The 22,459-nt window shown below is 49.2% G+C and overlaps 1 protein-coding gene across 5 annotated transcripts in view; it reads right to left on the bottom strand.

The window, feature by feature from the left end:
• Positions 1-22,459, bottom strand: part of PPARA (peroxisome proliferator activated receptor alpha) — a 72,395-nt gene that overhangs the window by 25,506 nt on the left and 24,430 nt on the right. For all 5 annotated transcript variants that reach the window (XM_055396506.2, XM_055396508.2, XM_088837571.1 and 2 more), the window contains one exon: positions 1,622-1,871. In XM_055396506.2, coding sequence (XP_055252481.2) covers positions 1,622-1,835 — 214 coding nt within the window. In that variant the 5' untranslated portion in view covers positions 1,836-1,871. The remainder of the gene's footprint in view (positions 1-1,621; positions 1,872-22,459) is intronic.

Below are 22,459 nucleotides of genomic sequence, written 5' to 3'. Positions count from 1 at the left end.
GGGGCCCAGAGTCAAGGCCGCATGTCTGGTCACTTTCTGTAAGCTTCCCTTTCTTCCTTTCTGCCACGGCGCACACCCCCACAAGCACACCGCAGCGCAGACCCCCATGCGTGAGGTGAAGCAACGGCCAGTCCAGCAGGCCCGCTGGCTCACGCACTCTCAGCCGCGCTCGCCGTGACACGGGCTAGCCGTGAACACGGCTGCCAGCCAAGCGCAAGCCCTCTCCCACCGTCGCTGAAGGTCAGCGCAGTCTCGGAACCACCTTCCTGGGGTGGGGACACGGAAGAAGACTGTGGGGGAGCGAGCCCTGGACACGAGGGGGCCGTGGGGGGAAGAACACAGACACCGCCCACCAGATGCTGCCGGGAGAACCTCCTCGGCCCTTCCAAGGGAGCCGGGATAGTCCACGATCGGAGGGGCAAGCCGCACACACACCTCCTGGCCGGTGCAATCCTGACTCCTCCAGTCCCAACCCAACACCCACGCCTGCCAAGAGGGACAGTGGAGTCAAGTCCACCTCCAAAGGAGCCTCCTTTAAATCAAAGGTGCAGTTCACACCACATTATCTCAGGGTGGCTTTTTTCTGGGGGAGGCATGCTGCAAGGCTTGAAGAATCTTAGTTCTCCAACCAGGGAGTGAACCCATGTCCCCTGCAGTGGAGGCATTGGAATCCGAGCCACCGGACCGTCAGAGAAGTCTCCAGGGTGGCTCACATGTTGCCCAGAGAGATGGCCTGTGCCGTTCCTTCCTCTTTCCCAGTGAGGCTACTAGACCCCACCTTTTACTGCTTTGTATCTGCCTCGCCTGATGCTTGATGTAGTTCTTTGTTTTTTTCTACTATAACCATCTTAAAATTTCTTTTTTTTCACAGCTTTAATATTTTTTTTTACTGAAGCATAGTTGATATGCCACGTGTTAATTTCTGCTGTTCAGCAAAGCGATTTGGTTGTACACATATACATATGTACATTCTTTTTTAAAATATTCTTTTCCATTACGGTTTATCATATGCAAAAGGCCCTGATGCTGGGAAGACTGAAGGCGAAAGGAGAAGAGGGTGGCAGAGAAAGAGGTAGTTAGATGACATCATCCACTCAGTGGACGCGGACTCAGGCAAACTCCGCGAGAGAGCAGAGGACAGAGGAGCCAGGTGCGGTGCGGTCCATGGGGTCGCCGAGACTCAGACACAGCTGAGCGACTGGACGACAGCAATGGCAGATTTAATGCAGTTCTCCGGGCTCTGCAGTAGGACTTTGTTGTTTATCCATCCCGTACATGAAAGTTTACAAAGGAGTAGGGAGATGGTTCATATCCATCCCAGACAAGACAGTGATTTTTATTACAACAGGAGTCTCTGCTTTAAAGAAACATAAACTTGCAGCATTAAAAAAAAAAAAAAAGCAGCTGCCAGCTGAATTTCAAGCATTATGTGACTTATGTCCAGCTTTTATAAAGAGGACACACTGTGAGAGGCCTCCAAAGTCCAGTGGCTGAATGTCATGCTCTCATGGCTGAAGATTTCAAGGCAGAAAGACGGGACTTTTCCTCCAGGTGAAGAGAACACTGTTCTCCGCGGAAAAAACATTTCTGAGTAAAGCTTTCCAGGAAGTGGCACGCTTACCTGTAATAACGGAGCCATCTGATCCTGGACCACTTCCTAAGTACTGGTATTCTGTAAAACTGAAGCTTCCGGAACTGTCCTCCCCAATAGACTGAGAAATCTCTTGAATGGTCCCCATCTCTTGTAGGAAGTCTGCTGACAGCGGGCTTTCCAGGTCATCAGCCTCCAGTGGGGAGAGGGGACCGATGGGGCTCTCTGTGTCCACCATCTCCATCGGGAGGAGCTGGTCCCACTGCCCAGCTCCGATCTCCTGGGAGGAGAGAGAAGCCATTGGTGAAAACACTGGAAGACCCAGAGGACCGCTGGCTTTCCTTGAATGGAAGCCTCACTGGCCAGTGGAGACACCTGAACTCATAATCGAAGGGTGACATTGTCGGCCATTCTTCCTCCACTTGACTCTAGATAAGCTCAGTAAGAAAAGGAACATATTTTATTTTATTTTTTATTTTGGTCAAGCAGCTTGCAGGATCTCAGTTCCCTGCCCAGAGACTGAACCCAGGTCCTTGGCAGTGACAGAACCTAATCCTAAGCACTGGACCACCAGGGAACTCCCCCTAAAATGAAAAATCTCTAAACAAGAGCTCATCTCAGGAACCAGAGCTGACCCGGCCGCGAATCCCTCTACGTTGCTGCCCACCGTCTGTGTATCGGAGGAAGACGGAAATAGATGCACGCTTAGTCCCCGCTGCCCTGGGGCAGCCCCTCCGGTGGGGACACGTCTGGACTGTCTGATGGGCACGCAAGGATGTGGGAGGGGGCTGGGGAGGGCACGGCTCCACAGGGCTGGCCAGGGAGGGCCTCGCTTAAAAGGACACACTCTGGCAGGAACGAGGGAGAGAGCTGTGCAGACATCCCGGGGAGAGTGTTCCAGCAAAAGGAGGCGAGTGCGCAGCCCCCAGGATGGATGCCTGCGAGGGTCCTTGCTGGCACACGCAGGCCAGTGCGGCTCAGCTAGGGTCCCGGGGAGCGGGAGGGGCAGGCCGCTGGCAGGCACGCTGGGCACAATATCGTATGTTCTTTGTGCACGTGGGATGCGTCATGCAGGTAGGTGTTCCGAAAGGGACTACGCTGTAATGAACACATCTGGTGTTACAGAAATCTAAAGAGGTCAGTCCCCGGCAGCGCTAGGCTGTCCCGCTCACACAGGGAAGAACGCTGTCCGCGCGGGCGCTTCAGGCCGCAGCGTGCCCCCCAGTGCCCCGTGTGGGGGTCCTGATGCTTACGCGTGCCTGCTCAGTCGTGTCCGACTCTCTGCGACCCCGTGGACTGCAGCCCTCCTGGCTCCTCTGTCCATGGGACTCTCCAGGCAAGAATACTGGAGTGGGTAGCCATGCCCTCCTCCAGGGATCTTCGCAACCCGGGGATCGAACCCGAGTCTCCTGTGTCCCTTGAGTTGGTAGGTGCATTCTTTACCACCGAGCCACCTGGGAAGCCCTAGGGCCCTAGAATAGGGTTGTATTTGGACATAATAAAGGGGTGATTACATTAAGATGAGGTCTTCAGAGGGGGCCCTAATCCAATCTGGCTGGTGGAAATCTGGACATACAAAGAGGCACGGGGGTGTACACATGGTGTGGGGGGCGGCCGTGAGGACACAGCAGACGGCGGCCCTGTGACCCGAGCAGAGGGGCCTTGAGAGGAACCAAAGCCGCCCACACTTGGCTCTTGGACTGCGGGCCTCCCAGACAGTGAGAAGCAAACATTGTCGGGCCGCAGCCCATGACCCGCCCCAAGGGCAGCCGGAACACAGGTACAAAGTCAAAGCACAGGTCCTCCCGTGCTGGCTGTGTTCACGCTGTTGCCCAAACCTCTGAAACCACTTCCTGCGACCTTCAGACCAGTGCCTGGCCTCCTGCACAGCGTGGGCCCTGGTGACACACCTTCCCCACCTTGCCCTGGTTACCGGCCCCCACGCCCCTGAGACCAGCAGCATCGGGTCATTGTCCTGTCTAGACCCCCACAGCGTCGGCGCTGGCCCCCTGCCTGAACCGCCCTCCCCTCCCCGCCTTCCCGAGGGCTCCTCCAAGTTCACCCCCCAGCCCAGCCTGGTCTCTCCTCGCCAGCGAGGCAACATTCAGCTTCTGGAATGGTCTCAGGGAGGCCCACGGCATACGTCAAGGAAGGGACCCGAGGGGCGCGTGCTGTCAGTTCTGGCCAGGGCTCAGAGGGCAGGGGCTATGGTCCCTCCACAACCTTGGAAGGCTGGGCTCTTGGGACCAAGGAAGGAAAGACAAGAAAGAAAGTGAAGTCACTCAGTCAAGTCCTACTCTTTGCGACCCCATGGGCTGTAGCCCACCAGGCTCCTCTGTCCATGGGATTTCCCAGGCAAGAATACTGGAGCAGGTTGCCATTTCCTTCTCCAGGGGATCTTTCCAACCCAGGGATCGAACCTGGGTCTCCCGTGTTGCAGGCAGATGCTTTACTCTCTGAGCCACCATGACCATGGAAGGCTGGGCTCTTGGGACCAAGGGAGAGGACCCTGCCAAAAGCAGACCCGTGGAATGTACTTGTGTCAAAGCATTTCCCATCTCAGCCTGGCTGCAAGTCAATAGCAGCTTCAAGTGCAAAGATGAAGGGATGGTTTGCTTCCTTTAGAAATGAACAGTGGGTCCAGTTCAGATGCTTTTTGTGAGAGCCACGTCTCATGCCAGGATTCTGACAATAAATGATCACAGTTAACGATAATGCCACAGCGAAAAAGAAAAGGGAATCATTAAACTTCCATAAGATTGAGAAGATGTTATCATCTTTTAGGGTAAATCAGACTGTGATCTGTGCTTTTTTTTATTATATTTTAATCTGCTCTTCAAATGGCAAGTGAGATAAAGGGATTCCTGAAGATATTTCTGGGAGGTCCCTGGTGGTACAGTGATTATGACTTCACCCTCCAATAGAGGGGGTGCAGGCCCCATCCCTGGTTGGGGAGCTAAAATCCCACGTCTTGTCGCCAAAAAACCAAAACATAAAACAGAAGCAATATTACAAATTCAATAAAGACTTTAAAAATGGTCCACATCTAACATAGATTTTTTTTTTAAAAAAAAAAGGTATTTTCCACCATGAACCAAAGGTTCCAAAGCGCGGTTATTAACTTACTACCTGCACCATAAAGTTCAGCCTCAAAAACATAAGAAAGCCAGGCAGAGGCCATGTTATCAGTGGGGCTGTGATCACCTCCTCCTCTGTGCCATCATATTCTCAGCGCTGCAAGACAGACACGTGCAAGCAGCCTTATATTCCTGCAAACAGCCTATCTTTCAACCAGGATCGCCCATATCTGGAGGAACTCAACTCTGACTACAAACGATGTCAGTCTCCCTGGCTTTACAACAGGGAGTTGGAATGCTCTGCCATCTTATCATTTTACCTTTCAGTTGCTTTCCAAGGGTACTTGAGATTTACGGAGAGAAACGTCAGTGTTTCTGTTAATGAAGAGCTAAAGGATGTGAGAGTTGGACCATAAAGAAAGCTGAGTGTGGAAGAATTGATGCTTTTGAACTGTGGTGTTGGAGAAGACTGTCGAGAGTCTCTTGGACTGCAAAGAGATCCAACCAGTCCATCCTAAAGGAAATCAGTCCTGGGTGTTCATTGGAAGGATTGATGCTGAAGATGAAATTTCAATACTTGGGCCACCTGATATGAAGAACTGACTCACTGGAAAGACCCTGATGCTGGGAAAGATTGAAGGCAAGCGGAGAAGGGGACGACAGAGGTGAGATGGCTGGATGGCATCACTGACTCCATGGACATGCGTTTGAGTGACCTCCAGGAGTTGGTGATGGACAGGGAGGCCTGGGCTGCTGCAGTCCGTGGGGTCGCAAAGAGTCGGACACGACTGAGCGACTGAACTGAGCTGAAACGAGATCCCTGGGGAGTGAGGCAACGCCGTGACCTCTGGCCGGAAGACCGGCCGCCACACATCACTGGACACACTGGCCCTGCCTGCTTCCCGCCTGAGCAGATAAGGGACACTGCCCTTTGGACGTTTCCACAGGTAAAGCTGAGGCCACATGGCACACGTCCTACCCCGCTGGCCTGCGGTTCCTGGCAGCCTCTGCACACACGGTCTCCGCACCACTGTCACCTCTGCTCTGGGATCAGGAAGGTCATGGCAAGTCCCTGCCTCTGGAGCCCACAGAACACGGCCACCGCCTGGTCCGTCAAGACAGGCAACCAGGTGCCAGTTACCGTGCCCTGGCCCAGGGTCCTAGATCCTCCGGGGCTTTAGGAGAGAGAAAAAGACATCACCAATGATGTCTCAGCAGCTCCCAGTGTAGCCAAGAGGCAAGACATCAAGAGATGATGCGAATGGAAGTCAAACAGGCCTCAGTTTCCAGGCAGGGAGAAGCGAGGGAAGGAGTGGTGGGTGTTGAGGACAGGTAATAAAGCCGAGTTCCAGCAAAGACGTGGGGAATGCATACTCCGTCCTCCTTCCTGGACAACCCATTCTGAGACTCGCTGGCTTCTAAATGCATTTTTTTTCCTCCCCTTTCTCATCCAACTTAAGTGTTAGAACTGCATCCCGTATATGGGAAACTCAAATGTAAACTGCTAGAATTCTACTTTTAGTAGAATATTGAGCCGTCAAAATATTGATGGTCCAGTGGTTAAGACTCAGCCTTGCCAACGCAGGGGGTGTGGGTTTGATCCCTGGTCAGGGAACAATTACATAACCCCACATGCCGAGCAGTGCAGTGAAAAAAAAAGATTTAAAACAAAATTAAACAAAAAAAAGAGAAATTAACAGTGTGAATCATAGCCATTAAACTAAGCCTGAGAGATGACATAAACAGCGCCAATCGAAGCACAGCCGCTAAGTCACGTCCAGCTCTGCGTCACGGTGAGCAGTGACCCACAGGAAAAGGCAGGCCTCACACGGGGAGGTCGCGGGTGGGAGCGCCTTCATGCCGAGGACCAACTGGCGCACATCACCGACCGCTCAGGAAAGGCGTGGACGGAGCGCCGCTCTGCCTCTACGGAGAAGCAGCAGAGAGAGAACTTGGAGGACCTTCGGTGACACACCGGTGCTTTAGGAGAGTCGAGAAGCCTCATTATCTGGTGGGAATAACAGAGCGGGGACTCGCTTGGCTGTTGTCTCCCGAGGGTGTCGCTGTGTCTCACCCGTTTTTACCCCCCACATTACTTTTTAAAGTTTTTTTTTTTAAGTATCTATTTATTTAATTAATTTATTTGGCTGTCCCAGGCCTTAGCGGTGGCATATGGGATCTAGTTCCCCGAGCAGGAATCGAACCCAGGCCCCCTACATTGGGAGCGTGGAGTCTTAGCCACTGGACGGCCAGGGAAGTCCCCCCCAACACATACATTACTAACAGAGTTTCTTGGACCCAGAAGGCCTTTTGTAAACGTTCTGTGAAATAAAGTACTAAATAAAAGTTCACCATCCAAACACATTTCTACGCTGTGACATCAGACACTCAAGAAAAAGAACAGGTGGAATTAGGCTGGAGTTCTCTCACACAGAACTTGTGTTTGACCCAAAAGGGTGCAGCGAAATAGCTGAGCCAGCATCAGCCTTCTGCTGCGCGGCTCTTTGCCTCCCTCTGTGCAGCTCCGACCGAACCGCAAAGCCTCGTCGATGACCCCTTCTCAGGCCTGACAGCGCCACCGCCGGGCAGCCTGCCGACAGCTGTCTTCCTCGGGTAAGTCTGCCTCGACTTCACTGAGCGATTCAAGGTAAAAGAAGGGATCTTTGTCAAAAGAGCATCATTTGTGGAGCAGACAAGCAGCTTTCAGACAATGGATTTTCCCACTTTCCGTCCACTCTAATTTACTAGCTTGTCAGATTCTTTATACTTTCCTCTGTACTTTATGGAGATTATGCAACTGTTGAGATGACTTTTGGCTTAACTTGTTGGGTGAGGACTGGAAACAGCATTTCAAAATAAACAAAGCAATGCTAAAAAGCCCTGTGCACCTTTCCCTCGCACCTGAAGTTCACTGAGATAGATTAATCATTAGTGCCTGCATAATGATTAACAAAGTAAGTATAGAAAAGGCCTAGGAAACACAATTAAAACAGTAGAGAAAAGTACCAGAGTATAATAAAAAGAAAACAAAGGACTGTGTATTTTAATGAATTAAACATGCTAGGAGTAGTCGGCACGATAGGTTTGACTAGAGCTTTCTAGATCTTTCCAACAATGCTTAAGGCGTGAAATTTTGTAATCAAGAGTCTGGCAGGCAGAAATGGGAGACAAAAGGATAGTTGTGAGCCTCTACACCTCTGTCTTTAAAGGTGCAAAGAGAATGTTCTCAATCATTTCCAAGAAATCTCTCTCCAGTTTTATACAAAGGTCACACTCTATCATGTAGGTGATCCAGCACTTCAAACCCAACTCCTTCCCATATTTCTGAAAATGGAGTTATCGTTCTTAAATATAATCTTATTTTTGTGGATGGTGATACCAAAATAATCACAGGAAAGTGGCAACTTTGGACACGCACTGGTGTCAGCTGCAGTGGGATTTGAGTGAGCTGAGAAGCTCGATCCAAGAACCAAAGTCAATGGATGCAGCCACTATGGAAGACAGTATGGAGTCCCTCAAAAAACCAGAATTAGAGTTGCCATGTGATCCAGCAATCCCACTCCTGGAGGGATATCCAGACAAAACTATAATGCAAAAAGACACATGCATCCCTATGCTCACAGCAGCACTATTTACAACAGCCGAGACATGGAAACAACCTCACTGTCCCTGGACAGGTGAGTGGATAGAGAAGATGTGGTGAAGATATACAAATGAACAGCCCTCACCATAGAAAGAACAGGACAGAGCCAGTGGCAGCAGCACGGACGGACTCAGAGACCGTTACCCTAAGTGAGGCAGGTCAGAGAGGGACACATCCCACATGACACTGCTTACATGTGGCGTCTAAAATACGACATAGCGGAGCCCGTTTGGGAAACAGAAGCAGACTCACAGAGAGAGGGCAGATTTCTGGTTGCCAAGGGGGCAGGGGGTGGAGAGGGATGGTCTGGGAGTCTGGGGTTAGCAGATGAGAACTATCACACATAGAACCGATGGACAGCAAGGTCTTACTGCATAGCACAGGGAACTAGATTCAACACCCTGTGACAAGCCATAATGGAAAACAGCATGAAAAAGTATATATATATATATATACACACACAGCTTATATATATATATATATATATATATATATATACACAGCTTATATATATATAAGGCTACCATGTAGCTCAGTCAGTAAAGAATCTGCCTGCAATGCAGGAGACCCAGGTTTGACCCCTGGGTCAGGAAGATCCCCTGGAGAAGGGAATGGCAATCCACTCCCGTATTCTTGCCTGGGAAATCCCATGGACAGAGGAGCCTGGTGGGCTACAGTCCATGGGGTCACAAAGAGTCGGACATGACTGGGCAACTGAACCATCACCATTTGTGTGTATATATACATATAACTAGTTGAGCTATTTCAAGTCTTGAAAGATGATGCTGTGAAAGTGCTGCACTCAATATGCCAGCAGATATGGAAAACTCAGCTCTGGCCACAGGACTGGAACAGGTCAGTCTTCATTCCAATCCCAAAGAAAGGCAATACCAAAGAATGCTCAAACTACCGCACAATTGCACTTATCTCACACGCTAGTAAAGTCATGCTCAAAATTCTCCAAGCCAGGCTTCAGCAATATGTGAACCGTGAACTTCCAGATGTTCAAGCAGTTTTAGAAAAGGCAGAGGCACCAGAGATCAAATTGCCAACATCCGCTGGATCATGGAGAAAGCAAGAGAGTTTCAGAAAAACATCTATTTCTGCTTCATTGACTATGCCAAAGCCTTTGACTGTGTCGATCACAATAAACTGTGGAACATTCTGAAAGAGATGGGAATCCCAGACCACCTGACCTGCCTCTTGAGAAACCTGTATGCAGGTCAGGAAGCAACAGTTAGAACTGGACATGGAACAACAGACTGGTTCCAAATAGGAAAAGGTGTACGTCAAGGTTGTATATTGTCACCTTGCTTATTTAACTTATATGCAGAGTACATCATGAGGAACGCTGGGCTGGAAGAGGCACAAGCTGGAATCAAGATTGCTGGGAGAAATATCAATAACCTCAGATATGCAGATGACACTACCCTTATGGCAGAAAGTGAAGAGGAACTCAAAAGCCTCTTGATGAAAGTGAAAGAGGAGAGTGAAAAGGTTTGCTTGAAGCTCATCATTCAGAAAACAAAGATCATGGCATCTGGTCCCATCACTTCATGGGAAATAGATGGAAAAACAGTGGAAACAGTGTCAGACTTTATTTTTTTGGGCTCCAAAATCACTGCAGATGCTGATTGCAGCCATGAAATTAAAAGACGCTTGCTCCTTGGAAGGAAAGTTATGACCAACCTTGATAGTATATTAAAAAGCAGAGACATTACTTTGCCAACCAAGGTCCGTCTAGTCAAGGCAATGGTTTTTCCCGTGGTCATGTATGGATGTGAGAGTTGGACTGTGAAGAAAGCTGATCGCCGAAGAATCGATGCTTTTGAACTGTGGTGTTGGAGAAGACTCTTGAGAGTCCCTTATACTGCAAGGAGATCCAACCAGTCCATTCTAGAGGAGATCAATCCTGGATGTTCATTGGAGGGACTGATGCTAAAGCTGAAGCTGCAATACTTTGGCCACCTCACGCAATGAGTTGACTCACTGGAAAAGACTCTGATGCTGGGAAAGGTTGGGGACGGGAGGAGAAGGGGACGACGGAGAATGAGATGGCTGGATGGCATCACCAGCTCGATGGACATGAGTCTGAGTGAACTCCGGGAGTTGGTGATGGACAGGGAGGCCTGGCGTGCTGTGATTCATGGGGTCGCAGAGAGTCAGACATGACTGAGTGACTGAACTGAACTGAACTGATACATATAACTGAATCACTTTGCAGCAGAAATGAACACAACATCATAAATCAACTCGATTTCAATTAAGAAATAAATGTAAAAACGTGTGAGCAAAAGTCCACGGAAATGAAACTCATATTTATGACACAAACACTTTGACCCAATGAAGACGGAGCCAGGAGCAGCGGGGAGGACACTGAGCTTCTACCATTCAGACAGACAAGCAGTGGAGGATCAAGGGCCCCGATGGTCACAAAACGCAACGGTGACACCCCAGGCAAGGAGGGCCTGATGGGTGTTGGAGGAACATCCCACAGATGACAGGAGGCAAGTCAAGCTGGGGCTCACCGCTGGGATGGGAGCTGTGTTTTGTGAACTTGGCGGACCATGTGAGTTCCCCTGAGCTGGTGACCATGCTTCTCCTGGAGACATCTTAGGGGGGACCCACAGCTCCAGGGCAGGGGTGTGGGAGCTGAGACAGGGTGGGGAGGGGGTGCAGGGAGCACACCTGGAACCAGGCCCTCTGGAACAGTTACTGCAGCGCTTTCTCTATGGGTCCACACTGGGGCAGGGGAGGCAGCCCTAGCCCCACTGACAGAGGGGACCAGAGGCTCAGAGAGGGACACGCTTTATGCAGCCCAGCTGTGAAGAGAGAGAAATAAATGAATGACAGCAGAGTCAGTGTGACGAGGGCCATCTGGGGACACCCTGAGGGTCGGGGAGCCTCCACAAAGGAGGGGATGCCCACGCTGATTCCTAAGAGGTTGTCGTAAAGGAATGCAGCAGAAGGAAAAGGCTGAGGACACGTTTCTGAGAAAAAGGCACAGCCCGTGTGCAGAGATGACTTGAAACATCACTGAGTAGCTGAGAAGGTCAGGATCACCCACATTGCGGGGGCCAGACCCGTGACCCGTGGCTGCATAGCAAACAACCCCACAGCTCAGCAGCTTGAACTCCATGCACTGTTTGCTCACAGTTCTGTGGGTCAGCAACTTGGGCTGGGCTGGCTGGGCCTTCCTTGTTCAGCGGGTCGCCGTGGCTGGGGGATCAGTGGGGACGGACGCTGGGTGCAGGCTGGGCCCTTCTCACCACATGGCCTCTATCCTAGGAGGCCAGCCCGGGGCTCCTGCAAGTGCCTTCATCTTCCAAGAGGGAGTGTGGGAGCTTGGTGACATCACTTGTAAAATACCGTATCACTTCAGCCAATTTTTGTGGGTCAAAGCGAGTCAGAGGTGAGCTGAGATCCAAGCGGTGGGCAAATGAGCCCAGCCTCCAAGAGGGAGCCCCAGAGAACCCGGAACCCTTTTTGGTGCAGCATGGGTTGGGGGTGGGGGCTTGCACAGGGGGAGAGGCTGCAGTGAAGTCAAGGTTCATCACCGCTCCCGGCTCAGGATTCAGCCCGTGGCCTCCACCTTGCAAGCAGGAAGCAGCCACGGAGGGATAGGCAAGACGGTGACGTGGGAGGAACTTCACTGGGCTTGTTCTGGCAGCAGGTGGAATCCAGGCAAGGTGAGAAGCAGCAGGACTCCTCCAGAGTATGTGGTAACTGCTCCCCTAAGAGGCAACACACCCCCGGGCTGATCTGGGGAGGCGGGAGGGAAGAAGACAAAGGCCTAACATGGCCAGCAGACAGGGACGGAGCAGGTAACTCGGACGGAGCCCGGGATACACCTCCTCTCCAGCCCAGGCAGCTGGGAGACGAGGTGACACCGTGAAACCGGGAACGTGAAGAGAAGAGCCGGTTCCCAAAGTGGAGAGTCATGGAGAGGGAGGGTGGCGAATTCAGGAGTGGGCTGCGGTGATGGTGTCTGCAGGACACGCAGGCTCAGCCGCTGTTAACGTTGCCTCCTCATCCGGAAAGTTCTGAGGATGTTACCACCGTTTGCCTCCTACAGCTCTTAGCAGCAGCAGCATCAGGCAGGCAGATGAAACCCCATCCTGCTCTGGGTGGCCTTGGATACCTGAAACGCAATCTAGCAGCTGTGATGAGGTTACTAACATCCACATGCTGGTCGGCCCAACCGTGCGTGGAACGACTGTCCATCCCCCGTCCTCAGGCCCCCCCGCCCACCCCACCTTTATCCCTTAATCACCCCCTTCCTCCTGCCTGGCTGAACCTTAAAGAAGGCTGAGTGCTGAAGAACTGATGCTTTTGAACTGTGTTGTTGGGGAAGACTCTTGAGAGTCCCTTGGACTGCAAGGAGATCCAGCCAGTCCACCCTAAAGGAGATCAGTCCTGAATATTCACTGGAAGGACTGATGCTGAAGCTGAAACTCCAATCCTTTGGCCACCTGATGGGAAGAACTGACTCATCTGAAAAGACCCTGATGCTGGGAGGGATTGGGGGCGGGAGGAGAAGGGGACGACAGAGGATGAGATGGCTGGATGGCATCACCGACTCGATGGACATGAGTTTGAGCAAGCTCCGGGAGTTGGCGATGGACAGGGAGGCCTGGCGTGCTGCGATTCGTGGGGTCGCGGAGAGTCAGACATGACTGAGCGACTGATCAACAAAGGCAAGAGCAAGCCGATGCAAACACACAGCGGAAAACACCCCTTGGGTGGGCCGAGCGGAACACAGGAGGGAGGGGAATGAGGTAACATCTGTGTGAGGCTCTGCGAGTACCGAGAAGAGTGCTGGAGACCTGTGAGGCCTTCACGCTGCTGAAACAAAACGAGACGGTAGGAAGCAGCTTACTCAAGGCCGACTGATGGCGTCAGCCCGTGAACCTGTTTCCACGGCCTGCCCTGCGGTGCTGAGAGCCTAGACAAAGGTTTTATGGGAGAGAGAAAAGTCCCTTTATCTTTAACTTCTCCGGGCCAACTCAATGAAATCTAAGTTTGTTCTAAAGCAAGAGAAATCAAGTAGAAAGACAGTTACTTCCGTTAGTTGTATATCCTGAAGGCGAATTTTGGCTTTATGATTTCAGAAACTTGGTAACAGATGTGTCCATTATTTTCTTCTTTTAAACAATCAAAGTAGAGTTAATTTACAATGTTGTGTGAGTTTCAGGTGTACAGTGAGGTGGCTCAGTTACACACTTATACACACATACATGTGCTTTTCCAGGCTCTTCCCCATTACAGGTTATTACAAGATACTGTGTACCCCGGGCTATACAGTAGGTCAGTGTTGTTTATCTCTTTTAGACATAGGAGCATGGGTCTGCCGTGCGTGCGTGCTCAGGCGCTTCAGTCGTGTCTGACACTTTGCGACCCCATGGACCGTAGCCCACCAGGCTCCTCTGTCCATGGGATTCTCCAGGCAAGAATACTGGAGCGGGTTGCCATTTCCTCCTCCAGGGGATCTTCCCGACACAGGGATCGAACCCACATCTGTCAGTGTCTCCTGCATTGCAGGCAAATTCTTTACCTACTGAGTCACCTGGGAAGCCCACATATCTGTTAATCCCTGCTCATTTATCCCTCCTCAGGACCATCCCCTCAGGAAACCATAAATTTGTTTTCTAGGTCTGTGAGTCTGTTTCTGATTTATTAGTAAATTCATTGATATCACTTTTTTAGATTCCACAGGTAAGTTCAGTTCAGTCGCTCAGTCGTGTCCGACTCTTTGTGACTCCCTGAACCGCAGCACGCCAGGGCTCCCTGTCCATCACCAACTCCCGGAGTCCACCTAAACCCATGTCCATCGAGTCAGTGATGCCATCCAACCATCTCATCCTCTGTCGTCCCCTTCTCCTCCTGCCCTCAATCTTTCCCAGCATCAGGGTCTTCTCCAGTGAGTCAGCTCTTCGCATCAAGAGGCCAAAGTATTGGAGTTTCAGCTTCAACATCAGTCCTTCCAATGAACACCCAGGACTGATCTCCTTTAGAATGGACTGGTTGGATCTCCTTGCAGTTCAAGGGACTCTCAAGAGTCTTCTCCAACACCACAGTTCAAAAGCATCAATTCTTCGGCGATCAGCCTTCTTCACAGTCAAACTCTCACATCCATCCATACATGACCACTGGAAAAACCATAGCCTTGACTAGATGGACCTTTGTTGGCAAAGTAACGTCTCTGCTTTTTAATATGCTGTCTAGGTTGGTCATAAGTTTCCTTCCAAGTGGTACCATACAATCCAAGTCTTTTTCTGACTCACTTGACTTAATGTGATCATCTCTAGGTCTGTCCCTGTTGCCAGAGACGTGACTGTGTCCAAACCGCTCTCCTTTAGCTCCCGCTTCGGTTCTGGATGAGGTCAGAGGCATTGCATTCAACATCGGTCTGCAGCGGGCAAGGTCTGAGCATCCTCTCGTTTTTCCGGTCTGACGCAGAGCCGCAGAGGGTCAGACACGGGGAATCAGAGTAAAGCAGGCCTCTCTCTAGTGACAACGTTCGGAGAGACGGTAGGTACCAGAAGTTTCTGGGGAGACAAGCCCCCTCCAGTAATGCTCTGAATGCCCAGAGCCAGCTCGGCCTGCAGAACCATCTGGGAATTCAGCATCAGCCCTTCCGTAAACGCACTCAGAGGAGCAACTTCATGGACAAGGTCCCACTTTCTGGGAGGTGAGAAGCACTTTTCGGACATTTTCATAAAGCACGCGAAGCTGCAAGACGAATCTGTGTGCGGCGTTCGGGGCGGCCTGCCTTCCGTCCCCGCTCACTGGACGGATCTGCATGCGGCGTTCAGGGCGGCCTGCCTTCTATTCCCGCTCACTGGACAGATCTGCGTGCGGCATTCAGGGCGGCCTGCCTTCCGTCCCCGCTCACTGGACGGATCTGCGTGCGGCATTCAGGGCGGCCTGCCTTCCGTCCCCGCTCACTGGACGGATCTGTGTGCGGCGTTCAGGGCGGCCTGCCTTCCGTCCCTGCTCACTGGACAGATCTGCGTGCGGCATTCAGGGTGGCCTGCCTTCTATTCCCGCTCACTGGACGGATCTGTGTGCGGCGTTCAGGGTGGCCTGCCTTCCGTCCCCGCTCACTGGACAGATCTGCGTGCGGCATTCAGGGCGGCCTGCCTTCTATTCCCGCTCACTGGACGGATCTGTGTGCGGCGTTCAGGGTGGCCTGCCTTCCGTCCCCGCTCACTGGACAGATCTGTGTGCGGCATTCAGGGCGGCCTGCCTTCCGTCCCCGCTCACTGGACAGATCTGTGTGCGGCGTTCGGGGCGGCCTGCCTTCCGTCCCCGCTCACTGGACGGATCTGTGTGCGGCGTTCAGGGTGGCCTGCCTTCCGTCCCCGCTCACTGGACAGATCTGCGTGCGGCGTTCAGGGCGGCCTGCCTTCTATTCCCGCTCACTGGACGGATCTGTGTGCGGCGTTCAGGGTGGCCTGCCTTCCGTCCCCGCTCACTGGACAGATCTGTGTGCGGCATTCAGGGCGGCCTGCCTTCTATTCCTGCTCACTGGACGGATCTGTGTGCGGCGTTCAGGGTGGCCTGCCTTCTGTCCCCGCTCACTGGACGGATCTGTGTGCGGCGTTCGGGGCGGCCTGCCTTCTGTCCTGTACTCACTGGACAGCGGTGTGCGTTCACTCTCAGTGTGTCTTGCTCTGCAGCAAATGAGACAACAGCAAGAGAAAAGCCAAAAGCTGGGGCAGCGATAGACTGTTGTCCCTGGGCTCATCCTCCTCCACAACGGTCAAGAGACTGGGAAAAAAATCCACTTCGTCTCTTCAGCGGTTCTATTGAGACAACTGACACACAATATTACAATTTTATTTCTACAGTCAGCAAGGGATGGCTTCTCTTCATCTTTATGGGTCTGTGAGCAGCTGTGATAGGCACATTTTGGGGAGACCACCAACTAAGACATCACTCCTACTTTTGAGTTCCAAGTAATTGTGGGGAGTGGAAGATAAAACATGGTCACCAGTAAGCACCCAGGAAGACAGAATACAAGGTGGCACTGAGTATTGCAGACGGAGAGTTTCAGGAGAAAAACCCAATTACCACACTCAAAAATTAAACAGGAGCTTAGCTTTGCAGAAGTTCAAAAAATTTTTAATTTCTTTATTGTTTTTATTTTTTGTGAATTTTTGTTTTTTACGGTGCCATTCAGCCTGTGGAATCTTAGGTCCCTGACCAGGGACCAAACCTGTCCCCCAGCAGTGGAAGTGTGGAGGTTTAACCACTAAACCACCAGGGAAGTCCCAAAACTACTTTTTAAAAAATTTATTTGTTTTTAATTAGAGGATAATTGCTTTACAATATTGTGTTGGTTTGTGCCGTACATCAACACGCGTCAGCCATGGGCACGCATGTGTCCCTGCCCTCTTGAATCTCCCACCCCTCTGGGCTGTCGCGGAGCGCCGTTTGAGCTGCCTGCTGCGCAGAGCAGTTCCCACTGGCTCTCTGTTTTCCGTATGGTAATGTATACGGTAATGCCACTCTCTCAATTCATCGCACCCTCTCCTTCCCCACTGTGTCCACAAGTCTGTCCTTCACGTCTGCATTTCCATTGCTGCCCTGTAAATAGTTTCATCAGTACCATCTTCCTGGATTCCATATACATGCCTTCATATACAATATTTGCAGGACTTCATTTTTAAATTCAAACTTTAATCTTAGCCAAGAGATTGGGAAATGTGAGTTCTGGAGTCACCAGAGCCACCACAGCTGCACAGGAGTTGTGTAACTCTGGCGCTGACTTACAAAGTCCCTAAGGATAGGAGGACAAAGGCCGTCATCTCCCAGAAAGCAAAGCAAAAAGGCAGATGGAAATGGGAGAAGACAGAGCCCAGGGGTGAGACTCACCCAAGCAAAGATGTCCCACAGGGAGGGAGGCGGGGAGTCGGCGAAGGAAACGACCCGCGAGAACTGCTCTCAGAATTGAAGGCTGTGCGTTCCCAGGTCCCCAGTACAATGGGTGAGTACAGACCCACATCAAGGCAGAGCACGGGGAAATTCTGGAACACACTGGAACCAAGAGAGGCCACCAGACCCTCCGAGCTTTCAGAGGGGGAACACGTGCCCCATGCAAAGCGTCAAATACAGTACGTCCCCTACGTAGGAATGAGCTCCACCCCACAGCACATCTGTAAGTCCAGCAAAGTTAGCCGAGATACCCAACTAACACAATGGGCTCTACAGTTGTTGTTTTAGTCTCAAACTTGTGTCCAGCTCTTTGCGATCCCAGGGATTATAGCCCACTAAGCTCCTGTCCATAGGATTTCCAGGGAAAAATACTGGAGTGGGTTGCCATTTCCTTCTCCAGGGGATCTTCACGAACCAGGGACGGAACCCATGTCTCTTGCATCTCCTGCACTGGCAGGCAGACTCTACCACTGAGCCACCAGGGAAACCTGGGCTATATAGTACTAACTGCAACAGGTTTACAACACTTTCAGGAAAACAATACCTGAAAACAAACACACACAAAAAACAAGGAAACCACTTTTAACCTTACAGTATAGCACCTAAGTGCAGTAGTGACTGCAGAATGAAACTAAAAGATGCTCGATCCTTGGAAGGAAAGCTATGCCAAACCTAGACGGCATATTAAAAAGGAGAGACATCACTTTGCCAACAAAGGTCCATCTAGTCAAGGCTATGGTTTTTCCAGTAGTCATGTATGGAAGTGAGAGTTGGACCATAAAGAAGGCTGAGCACCGAAGAATTGATGCTTTTGAACTGTGGTGCTGGAGAAGACTCTTAAGAGTCCCTTGGACAGCAAGGAGATCCAACCTGTCCATCCTGAAGGAAATCAGTCCTGAATATTCATTGGAAGGACTGATGTTGAAGCTGAAACTCCAATACTTGGGCCACCTGATGTGAAGAGCTGCCTCACATGAAAAGACCCTGATGCTGGGAAAGATTGAGGGCGGGAGGAGAAGGGGACGACAGAGGATGGGATGGTCGGATGGCATCACTCACTCAGTGGGTGTGAGTTTGAGCAAGCTCTGGGGGGTAGAGAAGGACAGGGAAGCCTGACTTGCTGCAGTCCATGGGGTCGCAAAGCGGCAGACACGACTAAGCAACCAAACAATAACATCAGTATGACAGCTGGCATCCAGGGGCTCGCAGCAGTACCAGCTATATCACCGCTGCTTTTACAGTTGTTTCTGGATATCCTCGACTTGAAATAGAGGTGCCGTACGACTGTACTCACAAGAGGATGCACGCACACAACCATTTACACCAGATGCCTGAACCAGCTGACTCGACTGCACACGTGAACGCACGTTCAAATCTTTGAAAGTTTGCAACTTGAAAGCTCATATGTAGGCGACTTGACTCACTGCTTCAGAATGCTTTTGAATTTCTCAACAGCAGCAGTGGAAGCAGAAGACAACAGGACAGCATGTTTACAAAGGGGAAAGGAAGGGGCTCCCACTCGTAACAGCGTCCAGGTGAGTGGGCCATCAGGGGAAAGTAGGGGAGCGCCGGTGTATTCTTTTAGTGCGGTAACCGTGCCTCTCTCTGAGACTCCAGAGTCTCTCCCTCCCGATAACCTGGCACTTATCTCGTCTCACAGGCCACGATGAGGGAATGTGTTTTTTAAATGGAGTTATGAATTCAACTCAAGCATCTCTTCCAGCCGTCTAGCCTGCAGTGAAGTGTTGAAAGTTGCTCGTGTCTCATCTACTGTGGTTCTATAGGCTCTTATGCGTCAACTTGACATCATCAGCGGCCACCATGCAGACACAGCACTGCTCTAAATTGGAGATTTTGTTGCCATGGATGATGGAAGCTAATGCTCCTTGAATCTTCATCACGCGCCAAGCATGCGTTAACTCATTCCATCCTTGCAACAACCCCATGAGGAAGGTGCTGTGAATATGCTTACTTCAAAGGTAAGGTAACTGCAGTACAGAGAGGTTACAGTCCTGGGCCCAGGGTCTGAGCACAAGTGGAGATGGGGTTTGAACCCTGCCAGCCAGCCTCCAGTTTCCGCTCTAACCCACCACACTATTATCCCTTGGTAGAGTTTATGGTGTAACATCTCCCAGGGCTCATGTTTCACAGCCTTCTGGTCAACTACTATGATTTTTGAGGTTTATTGTCTAGTTTCTGAATTACCCACAAGCTGTTTTTCCTTCCCAGTTTTATCTATATTAAGAGCAGACACTCTATTGCAGGAATGTTATTCTTAACTAGATTGTCTAGTAAAGTTTAGAGCTGAGAAGGAAAAAAAAACAGCATCATTTCAATTTGTTTTTTAAGTGGAGATTGGAGGTTTAAAGTCATGGCAAAATAAAACATAGATAATTACTGGAATGCCCAGTTCTCACGCTGCTGTTTGCATATTAAGTGGGGAACTGTCTACTCAACTTTGCCAGTGGAGTCATTTTTGCAAGTGTCTTTACATTGGGCCACGTGAGTCTTAGCTGATGACTTCAGGGCCAAGCCTACAGTTTTAATGCCAATTATGAGTGAATCATTTTTTTGTTTTTAAAAACTTGTCTTACTGATGTGTAACTGGCATACAATAAACTGTACATATTAATTTTTTTAATTTGTATTTTTTTAAGTAATTATTTTTCTGTGTCGAGTCTTAGTTGCTGCCCACGGGCTCTAAGGCGCTCATTAGTTGAAAAGCACACAGGCTTAGTTTCCCTACAGCACGTGGGAACTTAGATTCCTGACTAGGGAATCTAATCTGTGTCCCCAGCATTAGAAGGTGGATGCTTAACCACTGGACCACCAGGGAAGTCCCTGTACGTGTATCAAGTACACAGTTTGAGAAGTTTTGATACATGCACACACCTGTGAAACCACCATCGCTATCAGGATAGTAAAAACATCCGTTGTCCCCAGAATTTCTTCCTGCCCATCTGTAACCTCTCTCTCTCTCTCTCACCCCTCTGGACCCCCACCCTACTGATCTGCTTTCTGTCACCACAAATCATCTGCATTTTCTCGAGTTCTATATAAATAGAATCATTCGGTGTATACTCTTGTCTGTTTCCCTTCACTCAGCGTGCTTCTCTGAGAGTCATTCATGTTGTACAAATTCAGAGTTCATTCCTCTTCATTGCAAAGTAATATTCCATTCACCTGTGGATGGACATTTGGACTGTTTCCAAGTTTGAGTTATTACAATCAAAGCAGCTATAAACATTCATGTATCAGTCTCTATATGGACAGGTGCTTTTTTTCCTCTTGGCTAAATACCTGGGCGTGGGATTGCTGGATCAAATGGTAGGTGTTGAATGTTTTAAGAGATTGCCAAGCTGTTTTCCAAAGTGCCTGCATCGTTTTTCATCTCTACCAGCAGTGTGTGGGAAGTCCAGCTCCTCCATGACATGGCCAACATTTGGTGTGCTCACTCTTTTGAATTTTAGCTTTTCTGATGTGTCTGTAGTAGCACCTTATCACCTCTGTGAGAGCTGTGGAACCTGAGTTCAGGGATTCCGGGTTTGATGTACATTGCCCTGGCAACTAACGATGTGGGACATTTTTCTCATGCTTATTGGCTACCCACGCATCTTCTTTGGTGATGTGTCAATTCAAATCTCTTGCCCATTTAAAAACTGGGTTATTTTCTTAATGAGTGAACTTCCTAAGTTTTTTTCCTGTATTCTGGTTACAAGTCCTTTATCAGACTTATGCTTTACAAAAATTTTTCAGTCTGTAGCTTGCATTTTCATTTTCCCAACACTGACTTTTGAAGAGCAAAAGTTCATTTTGATTAAGTTCAATTCATCAATTTTTTTTCCCTTTTGTGGATTGTGCTATCGGTGTCATAACTATAAAATTGTTGCCTAACCCAAGGTCACATAGGTATTCTTAATTCTTGCTTTCTCCTAGAGGTTTTATAGTTTTAGATTTTACATTTAGATCTATGGCCCATTTTGAGTTCATTTTTGTATGGTGTGAGGAATGGATCAGAGTTCATTTGGGCACATGATGAAGAGTTTGAAAAGATTGTCCTTTCCCCACTGAACTGCCCTTCGGCCTTTGTAAAAAACACTGGTTTCTCTTAGTAGCAGGTGTGGAATTTCATGAAAAGCTTCTTCTACCTCTATTGAAATTATCATGTAGTTCTTTTTTTTCATTCTGTTAATTTGGTGAATTGCGCTAATCTTTGATTGTTAAGCCATTCTTACATCCCTGGGCTGAATCTATGGCTGTGATATAACATTTTTTATACGTTATAGATTCAATGTCCTAAACTATAAATTAGCATTTTTGTGTCTATGTACAGAAGGGGTTTTGGTATTTAGTTTTCTTTATTTACAATGCTTTTGCCTAGTTTTGGTATCAGATTAATGCTAGCCTCCTAGAATGAACTGGAATGTACTCCCACCTCTTCAATTTTTGGGAAGATTTTGTATAGAATGGTATTATTTATTCTTTAGACATTTGGTAGAATCTACCAGTGAAGCCATTTAAGCCTGAGGTTTCTTTGTGGAAAGATTTTTAACTATAAATTCTATTTATTTAATAGATGTAGAGCTAGATAGATGATTATTCTTTAGTTTTGGAAATATGCATATTTCAGGTAACTTGTCTTTTTATCTGAGTTGTCAAATTTGTTGACACAAAGTTCATAATGTTTTCTTATTACCCTTCTGATAACTCTGGGACCTGCAGTGGTATCACCTCCCTCATTGCAAGTATTAGTAGCTTGTATCTTTTCTTCTTTTTCTGAATAAAACAGGCTAGAAGTTTATCAATATTATTTATCTTTTCACAAGAACCAGCTTTGTATTAATATTTCATTGGTCTTCTCAGTTATGTTTGGCTTTCTATTCATTGATTTCACCCTGATCTTTATGATGTCCTTTTTTGTACTTATATCGGATTTCATTTGCTCTTCTTTTTCTATTCTTAAGGAGTTCTTTCTACTTTTCTAGTAAGGTGCTTAGTGTTATAAATTTGCATCTAAGTACTGCTGTAGCAGATTCCACAAATTTCAACATGTTGTTTTTAATTTTCATTCATTTCAAAATACTAATTTCTTCTTTCTTTTTTGATACATGGCTTATTTGGAAGCATGCAGTGTAATTCCCGAACATTTGGTGAGTTTTCACTCATGTTTCTGTTAGTGACTTCTAACTTAACTCCATTGTGTCAGAG

The sequence above is a fragment of the Moschus berezovskii genome, chromosome 6 (genome assembly GCF_049115385.1).
Source record: "Moschus berezovskii isolate FMDL1 chromosome 6, NW_MosBer_1.0, whole genome shotgun sequence".
NCBI lineage: Eukaryota > Metazoa > Chordata > Mammalia > Artiodactyla > Moschidae > Moschus > Moschus berezovskii.
The sequence above is the reverse complement of the archived record's forward strand: the minus strand, read 5'-3'. Positions and strand labels throughout refer to the sequence as shown.